The following is a 12,444-nucleotide window of genomic DNA, read 5'->3' as shown; positions in this document are numbered from 1 at the left end:
GATCGTCGGTATCCTATACCTAGTTCAATCTCATTACCGGCAAGTCTCTCTACTCGTTCCGTAATACATCATTCCGTAACTAACTCATTAGTTACAATGCTTGCAAAGCTTAAGTGATGTGTATTACCGAGAGGGCCCAGAGATACCTCTCCAACAATCGGAGTGACAAAATCTAATCTCAAAATATGCCAACCCAACATGTACCTTCGGAGACACCTATAGATCACCTTTATAATCACCCAGTTACGTTGTGACGTTTGGTAGCACACAAAGTGTTCCTCTGGTAAACGGGAGTTGCATAATCTCATAGTCACAGGAACATGTATAAGTCATGAAGAAAGCAGTAGCAACATACTAAACGATCGTGTGCTAAGCTAATGGAATGGGTCAAGTCAATCACATCATTCTCCTAATGATGTGATCCCATTAATCAAATGACAACTCTTTTGTCCATGGTTAGGAAACTTAACCATCTTTGATTCACGAGCTAGTCAAGTAGAGGCATACTAGTGACACTATGTTTGTCTATGTATTCACACATGTATTATGTTTCCGGTTAATACAATTCTAGCATGAATAATAAACATTTATCATGAAATAAGGAAATAAATAATAACTTTATTATTGCCTCTAGGGCATATTTCCTTCAGACTGAAGGGGCCATCAAGCCCTATCGCGACGGCACAGTGGAACTCTCAATGAAAGCACCACTGTCGGTGTCAAAACTGGCGGATCTCGGGTAGGGGGTCCTGAACTGTGCTTCTAAGGCTAATGGTAACAAGAGGCGGGGGACACGATGTTTACCCAGGTCCGGGCCCTCTCGATGGAGGTAATACCCTACTTCCTACTTGATTGATCTTGATGATATGAGTATTACAAGAGTTGATCTACCACGAGATCGTAGAGGCTAAACCCTAGAAGCTAGCCTATGATTATGATTGTTGTTGTCCTACGGACTAAACCCTCCAGTTTCTATAGACACCGGCGGGGGCTAGGGTTACACAAAGTCGGTTACAGAGAAGGAGATCTACATATCCGAATTGCCAAGCTTGCCTTCCAAGCAAAGGAGAGTCCCATCCGGACACGGGACGAAGTCTTCAATCTTGTATCTTCATAGTCCAACAGTCCGGCCAAAGTATATAGTCCGGCTGTCCGAGGACCCCTTAATCCCGGACTCCCTCAATGGCTGCGACTCCATCTTCTCCAGCGTCACCAGATCCGACGCCGCGGCCGCCACCATCTTCTTCGTCTTCTTTGGCATCGCGAACTGGCTGTCTGACGATGCGACCGCGGCGGCCAACGCCTTCACCTTCCACGGTGACCCGATGCTGGGGGCACAGCAGTGGCCGAGATTGGAGAGGAATCAGGGGTGGGGAAGTGGAGTAGTTTGTGGGCAGCTCCGCGGGGCTCCACTCATGAATCTTGGCATGGGCTCGATCTTGGGCCAGCCTCGACCTTGTCTACAGTGAGGGTCATCAACGGTGGCGGTGTGGGGGTGGGGTTGGGGGCTGCGGCGGATCGAGATCTGAGGGAGGGAGATGGTTGGGGGCGATGGCTGTGGGTGCGTAGGAGCAAAGCTCTAGGGTTCGTGCAAGAGGGGGAGAGGCTGGATGAATGGATCGATGGACGGATGTTTACTGCGGTGGACTGGATGAATGGATCAATGGATGGATGTTTGCCATGTCACTGATCTATGCCACAACAGATTCGAGCAATCATGATTCAGCTTGTGTAATTTTGTTATTTCCTTCTGCTTTCATATATTTTGTACCCTCTTATTTTGAGTAAACATTCAACATATTACCCGCTTATAGTTTATTCAAATGGCCCAATATTTTGCACATGTGTGTATCTTGGGACGACAAACAATGTTGATTTGAGGGTTTTCATTTTCTTTGAACAAAAACCATTTTTCAATTTTCGGAGTGCCAAATCGGGTTTTTTTGTGAAGAACCTGCCATATATTTGCTGAAAAATTGGACAAAATCCATTTTCCAAAATACTAGGTCATATTTAATGTATAATTGACCAAACGGTTGGGTGTCAAAAGATTCTAGCCACCTCTTGTGAAAAAGACAAATTTTCACCGATTCAGTAGGAAGCGGGTCAAATTTGAACTGCAGCTGCCTCATAGTTTTCTCTTTATTTTTTTCAAAACTCATTTCTAGCTACCTAAGTATCTATTTAATCAGAGAAACACCAAAAAGATTCCAAGATTCAGCCACTAGCTAGGAACTGTCATGCCCGCTGTTTTGACCGCATTTTGAAACGGGCTTAAAAAATTCAAAAAAATCAAAAAAAAATAGAAAAACTTCGCATTGTCTCATTAAATGTGACCAAGTTACCAGGTAAAATAATAAACTTGTAATACGGCAATTATTTAAAGAATTTGTTCTCAGAAATGAGCCATCAAATATGAAGATGCATGGCTTTTCAACCCAAATGCTCAATCTTATGGCCACATTCATGGCATAGTTTGTTCAAATGATCTCATATTGTGCGCAAGGGTGCATATTGGAATGACAAACAATGTTGCCTAAGGAAGTTTTCATTTTCTTTGGACGGAAATTTCATTTTCCATTTTTCGAGTGCCCAAAATGAGTTTATTTGTAAAGGACCTACCATATATTTGTTTTAGAATTGTACCAAATAAATTTTCTAAAATACCAGGACATATTTAATGCACAGTTGACCAAATAGTTGGGTGTAAAAAGTTTTGATCCACCTCTCGTGAAAAAGACAAATTCTCGCCGATTTAGTTGGAAGCAGGTGAAATTTGAACTGCAGCTGCCTCATAGTTTGCTCTTTATTTTTCCAAAAATCATTTCTAGGTACATAAGTATATATTTAATCATAGAAACACAAAAAGTTTTTCAAGATTCAACCACTAGCTAGGAACGGTCATGCCCGCCGTTTTGACCGCATTTTGAAACGGGCATAAAAAATTCAAAAAAAATAAAAATTTGAAAAACCTTTGCATTGTGTCATTACATGTTACCAAGTTACCAGCAAAAATTATAAACTTGTAATGCGACGATTATTTTAAAAAAGTGTTCTCAGAAACGAGCTATCGAGTGTGAAGATGCATGGCTTTCAACCCAAATGTTCAATCTTATGGCCACATTCATGGCATAGTTTGTTCAAATGATCTCATATTGTGCACAAGCGTGCATATTGGAATGACAAACAATGTTGCCTAAGGAAGTTTTCATTTTCTTTGGACAGAAATTTCATTTTCCATTTTTCGAGTGCCCAAAATGAGTTCTTTTGTAAAGGACCTACCATATATTTGTTTCAAAATTGTACCAAATCAATTTTCTAAAATACTAGAACATATTTAATGCACAATTGATCAAATGGTTGGGTGTAAAAAGTTTTGATCCACCGCTCGTGAAAAAGACAAATTTCCGCTGATTTAGTTGGAAGCGGGTCAAATTTGAACTGCAGTTGTCTCATAGTTTGCTCTTTATTTCTTCCAAAAATCATTTCTAGGTACATAAGTATCTATTTATTCATAGAAACACAAAAAGTTTTCCAAGATTCAACCACTATCTAGGAACGGTCATGCCCGCCATTTTGACTGCATTTTGAAACGGGCATAAAAAATTCAAAAAAAACAAAAAAATTGGATAACCTTCGCATTGTGTCATTATATGTGGTCAAGTTATGAGCAAAAATTATAAACTTGTAACACGACAATTATTTTAAAAAAGTGTTCTCAAAAACGAGCTATCAAGTGTGTAGATGCATGGCTTTCAACCCGAATGCTCAATCTTATGGCCACATTCATGACATAGTTTGTTCAAATGATATTATATTGTGCATAAGGGTGCATCTTGGAATGGCAAACAATGTTGCCTAAGGAAGTTTACATTTTCTTTGGACGAAAAATTCATTTTCCATTTTCTGAGTGCCCAAAATGAATTTTTTTGTGAAGGACCTACCATATATTTGTTGCAAACTTGGACCAATTCAATTTTCTAAAATACTAGGACATATTTAATGCACAATTGACAAAAATTTTGGGTGTCAAAAGTTTTGATCCACCTCTCGTGAAAAAGACAAATTTCCGCCGATTCAGTTGGAAGCAGGTCAAATTTGAACTACAGTTGCCTTATAGTTTGCTATTTATTTTTTCCAAAAATTATTTCTAGTTACATAAGTACCTATTTAATCAAAAATACATGGTTTGGTGGCGATACATCGAGGTTTGGACGGTGGCCGAGGGCCCCAACTCTAGAGCGCGTAAACACGCATGCCCGTCGCGTGGTCACCGCGTGACCGTGGCGTTGCCATGCGTTCTGGGTGGCCTAGGCATGTCTAGTGGGTTGGGCACTCCCCAAGTAGGTGCTAGGAAGAAAATTACAACATAAGATTCTCACGAGGAGACCGATCTATGCTCAAACATGAATTAGCAGCCAAGTGTTTGATTAGCGGTACGAGAAATGCACATGTCTAATGGGCGTGAGTTTTGGCTAAGGATGATCAGTTACTAAGAAGACTGTCTTCACAAATTTCCAGCTCAAAAGGAGGAGCCTAGGTGGTACTTGCTTTGCAAAGTACCACACTGGACATAAATACGAATGTTAAAGCTGGGCTTAAAATAATGAATGGATTGAGCTAAAATTTGGTGGAGGATGGTTATTTTGGTAGAGGAAAGCACTGTACAAAATGGATACCATTTGGACATGCCAAAGTAGTACTTCCTTCACAATGCTCTTCACTGGATAGAAACTTCGGAAAATTAGTGAGAGAAATTAGCTAAATGAAATGAGCTCAAATTTGGTGTAGGTAAGTTACATAGGCATATAGAATATGTGGAAAAAATTCAACTTATTAGGATATTGCATAGCTAGTACTTCTTTCACAAAGGTTCTAGGTGGACAAAAACTTTGTAAATTTGCCGAGGAAGATTTACTGGGCAAATGGAGCTGAATTTTGTCATGAGGCAATGATTTGAATAGGAAAGAGTGCCCAAAAATTTTGAGGGCAACCAAGAATATATAAATAGCACTTCCTTCACAATGCTCTTCTCTGGACAGAAACTTCGGAAAATTAGTGAGAGAAATTTGCTAAATGAACTGAGCTCAAATTTGGTGTAGGTAAGTTACATAGGCATATAGAATATGTGGAAAAATTCAACTCATTAGGATATGCATAGCTAGTACTTCTTTCACAAAGGTTCTAGGTGGACAAAAACTTTGGAAATTTGCGAGGAAGATATACTGAGCAAATGGAGCTGAATTTTGTCATGAGGCAATGATTTTGATAGGAAATAGTGCCCAAAAAATTTGAGGGCAATCAAGAATATAGAAATAGCATTTCCTTCACAAAGTGTTGTTCTGAACAGAATAGAAAAAGAATATTGTTGAATTATTTTTGAACTAGGCAAGGAAGGTTTTTTACATATTTAACGAAGATATGACCCAAAGAATTTATGAGATTTTTTTGGGAATTTTGTGAATGGCAGAAATATAGGTTGCTTCACAACCTAGGGTAAAAATTGACACATGGACATGACACATAGGCAAAACTCATGAGGTGGCGCCTAGTCATAGCAACCCACCACAATTTACAGGGTTATGACCATCTATATTGGTCATGATCAGCTAGAAATAAGGCAGCGAACCAGTGCTATCTGCTTTATGACCATTTCGTGTAAGAAAATTGCGACCTTTCTGACTAAAATGGTCGTTATTGTTCAGCGTTTGGAGCCCCCCAAACAACTTTTGACCAATTGGTCTCAAATGGTCATAGATCTATGACCAATTCTTACAGGGTCACTGGCAGAAGGTCACTAGTTGACATATTTTTTATAGTGACCAGCTCAAGAACACCTCACCTCCTGAGGCTTGTTCATCCTTTGTACTAGTTCATCCATAGCCCCTCGAGGCAATCCACCACACCACATTGAAGTAGGGTGTTACATCACCATGATGGCCCGAATCAGTATATATCTCTGTATCTTTGTGTCTCTGTGAGCTCTTCATGCTAGGCTAGGGAGGATCGCGAGTAGGCAGGCTGGGCCGGTTGAGATCTCCATACGCACCCCAGTGTTCGAACCTCTCACGGGTTGCCGGATCCCGAAATCCGACAAAGTCTAGGTGCCCCCGTATCCAGAACGCCGACACACACACAAGGCTAGCAAGTTAACATCATTTTAAAACCATTTAAATTATCTATATTATTCACATGAATGCAAAAATGCTTAGCTTAATAGCGTGAGGGCATAACAAGCCGGCATGTTCAAAGAAGCCCCACTCACACACAAACTTCGTCATGTCTGCATCAATCGTAACTAAGAAAACAACTTTGCACCAACTGTTCCTTCTTTCAGCATCGACATGGCTCACAATGTGGCTCACAATGTATTTCCTCTGATGTTCAACCTCCTCCGTGACATGAAGACCCAGCCTTGTACAAAGACTCATCAAATTGCTCAAACATTGTTTGTGTGTACACCTTGCTTGCATGGCATTCCAAAGGCCAATTCCCCTTCAAGACTACACCTGCCTCCATTTTAGGAAACATAGTTTTGTTAGTGCAAATAATATCAATCAAATAATACCTCCTAGAAATGCAACGAATATAAAATAATTTAAATTAAATATCAACTTACAATTGCAGTGCGTTTTTCTTGATAGCTTTCCTCTGAGTCTCTATCAAATAATATCTTCTCGAATTGCTTAATAAATAGATGCATAGGACATCCCACGGTACATACCCCTTCAACAAATGATTTGCACTTTCACTTCCTCGTGTGCTTGTCATATTTGCACAGAACACACCCATGAAGTACGGTTTGGCCCACTTATGCCTAACCTCATATATTTGTGTTAGGAATGGATGTTTTTGCAAACCGTATTTTGCTAACATTTCAGCCCACCCGTTCTCAAATTCCTCTTTAGTTAAAACATGATGCACCAACATTTGGAAGTCTTTCTTGAACTCCGATTTCTTTCCATAAAGGACACCCAACCTTTCTTTCGCCTTCTTTAACACGTGCCACTTGCACCAACGGTGAGTTGTATTCGGTAGTTCATCAATGATAGCTAGCTCCATTGCGCGGACCTTGTCTGAAACATTATGATGCTGGATCCCTCCCTCTGTTCTGACAATCTCGCAAACCCTAGATGATCCTGACGAACAGTTTGATTGAGCAGGACAAACAGCATGATCCCTTGCCGCCGTCAAGGAACAGACAGGAATCAAACCAGTTGTTGATCTAAAAATAGTGGAAACAAATAGGATTAGTACTAAGTTGGCGATACAAAACTTGCAGAAGGTTTCAAACAAACGAACCTTAGATTTCCGTCCATGTCGACGAACTCCATACCGCAAGGTTTCAAAATGATGGATCTGAAACGATGAGAGACGACCTGGTAGCTTTCTGTTCTGAGGTCCACTATGACGGCCTGGCTGGCTAATGTCGACTATGTTTATGCTGGTCCTACCCCACTTGCTCCGCCAGAACAATTTGTGCCATGTAAAGGGACCTGTTCTGAGATCGGCAGCTATGTAAGAAATCTGGAACAGGTGCTAGAGGATTCGGTGGTGTAGCACACTGGAAACCGGACCGTAACCTCTCCCAACAGCACCTTCATCCGCGCAGTATAAGTTCCACGTATTGCTCCATATTCCAGGCTGTCGCTCATTGGCCCAATCACGAAGCAGTCAGCACACGGAGTGGATAAAGTGTGCCAATGCCGTGCCGCCGTGCACTGAAAGTGCCCTCCGGGGGTCGTGGGTGGTATCGATCCACAGCAAGCCTGGAACCGTTTGCGGAGGCATCGGATTACACGTACACTTACCAAACGTGCGTAACGTTTTTGGTTTCCACCGTAAACAGTTAACGGGGCATTTTGCCCAAAACAAACACCTCCAGTGGAATTACAATGATGGAAGCCCTGGAGCTAGGCTTTGCCGATTTAGGCCTCAATCAAGGCTGGCAGTCCAGGTTACAAGCCTAGGCAGTATGTTAGTACCTCCTAAGGCCAGCCTTGAAAGTCAACAGGTGCTAATACATGGAAGTTATAACAGATTGGTTCAACATATTTTCATTGAGATTATCATACCCTCCTTACCCTTCTGCATGTTAGATGTTCCCATACGGACTACATAGCACCTAGACTACCTAATAAACTGATTCTAGGTCTCACCGCAGATGGCCTAATGGCTCAACAGCAGTTCTGAAGAGAAGAATGTGGACCTTGTCAACAGAGAAGTATAAGAAACCTCCCAATGTGTGAGTAACATAGGAGCCAAAGCTTGTCCCAACAATGCAGTGCCAAGCAGGGCCGTATGACGCGTCAAATTCCTGCAGCAAGCAAATATTTACCTATCAAAATAGTACTTAAGGCTGCACAAAACGGTGCAGCTAAACATATGAAGACTGCTTTGTGACACATCCAGAGTTCCAGACATATCAGACAAATGAAAGAAATGGCCAAGCGAGAACAAAATAAACAAGGGAAAATATATTAAGAAAGTGGGGAATATCAACTTCATACAACATATGTCAAAAATAAATATTGCTAGCTACCATAGCTAGCCAACTTATGTTGTTCTACAAAGGTTTGAACATTTTAAAACTCTTCACAGAAACAACTATGGAGTAGCATTTCTAGTACGAGGGCTAAAAGGTAGTTCTTCCTGTTTTGGGAACAAATGGCAGTCTCACTTCCTTCAGCCTGTTCCGTTCAAATAGTAGTTATATAGTTTGAATTGACATTTTGCTGACTAGCTTCCAATCACCCTTTGCCTCTTCTCTTACAGAACACCTCTTCTACTAGAACGGAGGCGCCCAGTATCCTACATGCTCTCTGTCTGTGGAACAAGACCAGGACTACACAACAATGGGTTACCACCTGACTACCTTTGCACTGGCGTTCCTTGTGCTGCATACCAGATAGCCACTTTGGTGCATTTTTTCTTGCCAACACAACACTGATAAAACTGGGCAAACAGAAGACTTAGGCTTAAACCAGAAACACCCATATACTCAATCCATGCCTCCTAACTTTGTTGCAAGTCTAACCAACTGGCAACTGAACCAACATGTGTAGCACTAATCTCATACATTTAAATTGTGGAACATACAACTCAAAAGAAAAGGTGGAACATAAGCAACAGCACGTCGGAGCATCTCCCATAGATCCCGTATCACTAAAAAAAATTGGCGGAACCCATATAATCTGCTCAACATCCCCTGCATCTAGGGGGAAATGACCCTTCCTGTAAACCTTCCCATAAAAGTGCCACATCAGCGCGCCGTCACCCATGACCACCGTCCGCTGCTGCCACGCCACCTCCAAAAACCACTTTTACTGGGAGTTCTTTTATGGGAACTGTTGGAGATGCACTACGTTTCTAGGTTCCTAAGAGCATCTCTAGCAAATCCGGAGAAAGCTTGCCGGCCCGTAAAAATTCCGGCCGTTTTGCAGGATCTCCATTTTATTGGCCCGAACAGATCCGCTAAACGAAGCCCAGCCTGTAATTTTTTTACAGGTGGCCCGCATATCCATTCCTCCGATGCTATATGTACGGCGCCGGCCAGGCTTTAGGGTTAGCAAACCCTATCCCCTTGGCCGCAATCCGCCCGCCCCGCTGCTAGCCCTCCCCAACTCCGGCGACAAATCCCGCCACATCTCCTCCTTTTTTTTCTTCTCCTCCATGGCCGGTGGTGCTGGTGGGCGTGGCGGCCGTGGCAGGTCGCCTCTGCGCAAGCTCACACTGCATGACACGGAGGCTGGCTGCTCTAGCCGGCCCGCCGTCGAACCATGGCCCCGAAGCAAGCGTGCGACTATGGCCGGCTCTCCCGGAGCGGCGGGCAGAGCCCTTGGGCCGGCTTCCACGAGCTCCATGACTAACTCTTCCCGCATTTGCAGAGGTGTCGGGAGGCCGATGCGGACATTGTCGCTGCGGAGAAAGCTTTGTCGGCCGGAGAAGAAGGTACGGTGTCATCGACCGTCTCTGACGCCAAGGAGGAGCACGACCTCGCCAACGCGCTCCGCAAGTCCGCCACCAAGCTCTACCTCGGCATCGACCAGTGACCGTCGACTTTTTGTAATTTGTAGCGCGAAGTTTGTATTTCCTATGTATGCACTGTGGTTGTGATGAACTATTTTCTAGCGTGAAGATGTTTCTAAATATGCAGTATGAGATTTACGTGATCAGTTCCGCCGGGGCCTTCACGTTCGTGCAAAATTGTTTTTGTAGCATCCCTAAAACGATTTTGCAGTATCGGATTTTAGCGGATCTGCTAGAGATGTTCTAAATCTGAATCACTTACATATCTACTTCTACTACCACTGCATGACTGCATTTTCTCTGCACGAGGTCCACAACTCCAAACGATTTCAACAATGTGCTCGCGGCACAAGTGCACAAGCATTTCACCCTAGCTACCAAAGAGCAGTAACCGGTTGAAGTTTTTATCACGAGATGGATGCTGTACCTTCTTGAGCACGAGGGCTAGACGCTTGCCGTCGGCCCGCGGTGTTGCAGAGACAGCATCGTAGGCGAGCCGGATCGCGCGCCGCTGCAGCACCACCGGCATGTCGGCCGCCCGGACCCGCACCGAGACCTTCCTCTCCTCCTTCCCCTTTCCGTCGCCCTCTTTCACTTCCCTCTCCACCAATGCTTTGGCCTCAACGAGGTTCTGGTTCTTAGGGCCCGGCTCCCGCTCCAGTTTCCCGGTCTCCGGGTGAGTGGTAGAAGGAGGGAGGGCGGGCGCGGCGTTGAGCTTGAGCTTGGTGCGGCGGATGGGCGAGCGCTCCCGCTCCAGCTCCAGCTTCGTCTCCGGCTTCGGGTGAGAAGTACGAGGTGGCGGGGCGGGCGCGGCATTGAGCTTGGTGCGGCGGATGAGTGAGCTGAGGTAGTGGCTGCGGCGCTCGAGCTCCTCGGACGCCGGATCCATAACGGCAGCGGTGGGGGAGGGGAAAACTCACCTGCGTCAGTAGTGGCCGCAGCGGCGGGCGAGCATGGCCGCGTTCGGCGGTGATTGTGGTCAAAGCACGGAGCACAGTGCTGCGCTGGCTTTGCGTCGTTTGTTTGGGCTCGGGAGGCGGGGATGGGACGAAAGACTAAGGGTGTGTGGTGTGTTTGGTTGCCCGCATAAGGTTCAACCAGGCCCGCGTGAGAAGGATTCGGTCTGTTTGATAGTCCGCATATATTATTAGGTCTGCATCGCACACTTCTTAAAGCATTTCTGGGACTGGCTCACTGGAAACGCACGAATCGGCAGTTTCTCCAGGGCCAGGCCCGAGCGGTGCACGTGAGCGGGCGCGACTGCACGCGCGCGGCCACGCTCGAGAAGTCGCGTTGCTTCCCGAAGTACCAGCAGTTATTAGCCTCACCGTCCCTCACCGCTCCCTCTCCCCACTCTTCCCCACTCCCCCAACTCTCATTGGCGGCGGCGGATCGGAGCAGAGGAAGAAGACCACCGGACTCCATCGCCGGCGGCGGCGGATCGGAGCAGAGGAATAAGACCACCAGACTCCATCAATGGCGGTAAGCACTTCTCTCTCTTCGACATGCACGCTTTATTCGATCCATGGCGGACGGGAATGGGGAATAGAGGTAGATAAGCATAGGGGTAATTCATACTGGTTCATAGCAGTTCATACGAATTCATACATGCAAGATCGAAACGCAGAAGGTGGATTTCGGGATTGGGGGATAGGGGAATAGGGGGATAGGGGGTACACAACAGACACCGGCTGACCGCGGCGGCTGTCACTGGCGTGCGGAGCGGCTGGTCGAGCCGCTGGCCATCATCTTCTTCTTCTTCGCCGTGCGGGCCGGCGGGTCATCTTCGTCGTCCTCGGCGGAGTCGAGGTCGATCTGCCAGGCAGGACGGACTGGCTCCGGCGCCCTAGCTGGCATGTGCACCGCCTCTTATTCCTCCTTAGGCTCCCCGCCGATGACCGCCGGCGGCGCAATAGTCGTCTCCCAGTACACTGCGGCACGGCGGTCATTAGGAGCCCAATAGGTCTTGTGCTTGCACCACTTCTTCCTCTCTTTAGCGTCGTCAGAGACGGCCTGATTCATTGCCCAACGAATGATGTCAACTGCCATCGCGCCCTTCGCTGGGTCAGGAATCAGCGTCTGCAGCTCTTCTTTAGTGGCCTTCAAGAGCACAACATTAGATTCGTTCTGCATGTCCGGCATGGAGCCAAAGTTCGAGCACACCTCCATGGTGTTCCCGAACTTGGTGCGGTCACCAGCCGACCACCCGAGGAAGAAGGCCCTCCAGCCAATACCCCAAGGGAAGGGGTTGGCGTTGGAGCTGGAGCTAGAGCTCATGGCGATGGGGAGGAGGAACGTTAACAGTGAGAGAAGAGAGGGGGTGGGTAAGTAGTGGTGGGTAGGGTGAGTAAATATAGGGGGACTGGAGAGGAGGAGAAGAGTGACAGTCATGCCGTTTTAACTACAAGCTCTTGA

The 12,444-nt window shown here is 45.5% G+C and overlaps 2 protein-coding genes across 4 annotated transcripts; both read right to left on the bottom strand.

Annotated features, from left to right (window-relative positions):
- Positions 1 to 6,121: 6,121 nt before the first annotated feature.
- LOC123137129 (protein FAR1-RELATED SEQUENCE 5) lies at positions 6,122 to 7,716 on the bottom strand. 3 transcript variants are annotated; one of them, XM_044556736.1, is made up of 4 exons: positions 7,599 to 7,716; positions 7,303 to 7,496; positions 6,620 to 7,225; positions 6,129 to 6,509 (listed from the first exon to the last, which is right to left on the bottom strand). In XM_044556736.1, the coding sequence occupies exons 2-4, from the start codon at positions 7,332 to 7,334 to the stop codon at positions 6,440 to 6,442; spliced, it is 708 nt and encodes a 235-aa protein (XP_044412671.1). In that variant the 5' UTR covers positions 7,335 to 7,496; positions 7,599 to 7,716; the 3' UTR covers positions 6,129 to 6,439. The 3 variants fall into 3 exon arrangements, with proteins under 3 accessions (XP_044412672.1, XP_044412671.1, XP_044412670.1); XM_044556737.1 differs by having other exon boundaries at positions 6,122 to 6,513; positions 7,303 to 7,708; XM_044556735.1 differs by having other exon boundaries at positions 7,303 to 7,708.
- Positions 7,717 to 7,893: 177 nt separating this feature from the next.
- On the bottom strand, positions 7,894 to 11,070 carry LOC123137130 (dynein 11 kDa light chain, flagellar outer arm). The gene is made up of 2 exons (XM_044556738.1): positions 10,457 to 11,070; positions 7,894 to 8,317 (listed from the first exon to the last, which is right to left on the bottom strand). Exons 1-2 carry the CDS (start codon positions 10,916 to 10,918, stop codon positions 8,156 to 8,158), a joined length of 624 nt encoding a protein of 207 aa, XP_044412673.1. The 5' UTR covers positions 10,919 to 11,070; the 3' UTR covers positions 7,894 to 8,155.
- Between the last annotated feature and the right edge of the window lie 1,374 nt (positions 11,071 to 12,444).

This window comes from Triticum aestivum, chromosome 6B, assembly GCF_018294505.1.
Source record: "Triticum aestivum cultivar Chinese Spring chromosome 6B, IWGSC CS RefSeq v2.1, whole genome shotgun sequence".
NCBI classification, from domain to species: Eukaryota; Viridiplantae; Streptophyta; class Magnoliopsida; order Poales; family Poaceae; genus Triticum; species Triticum aestivum.
Note: the sequence above shows the minus strand (reverse complement) of the source record. Positions and strands in the feature narration are given on the sequence as shown.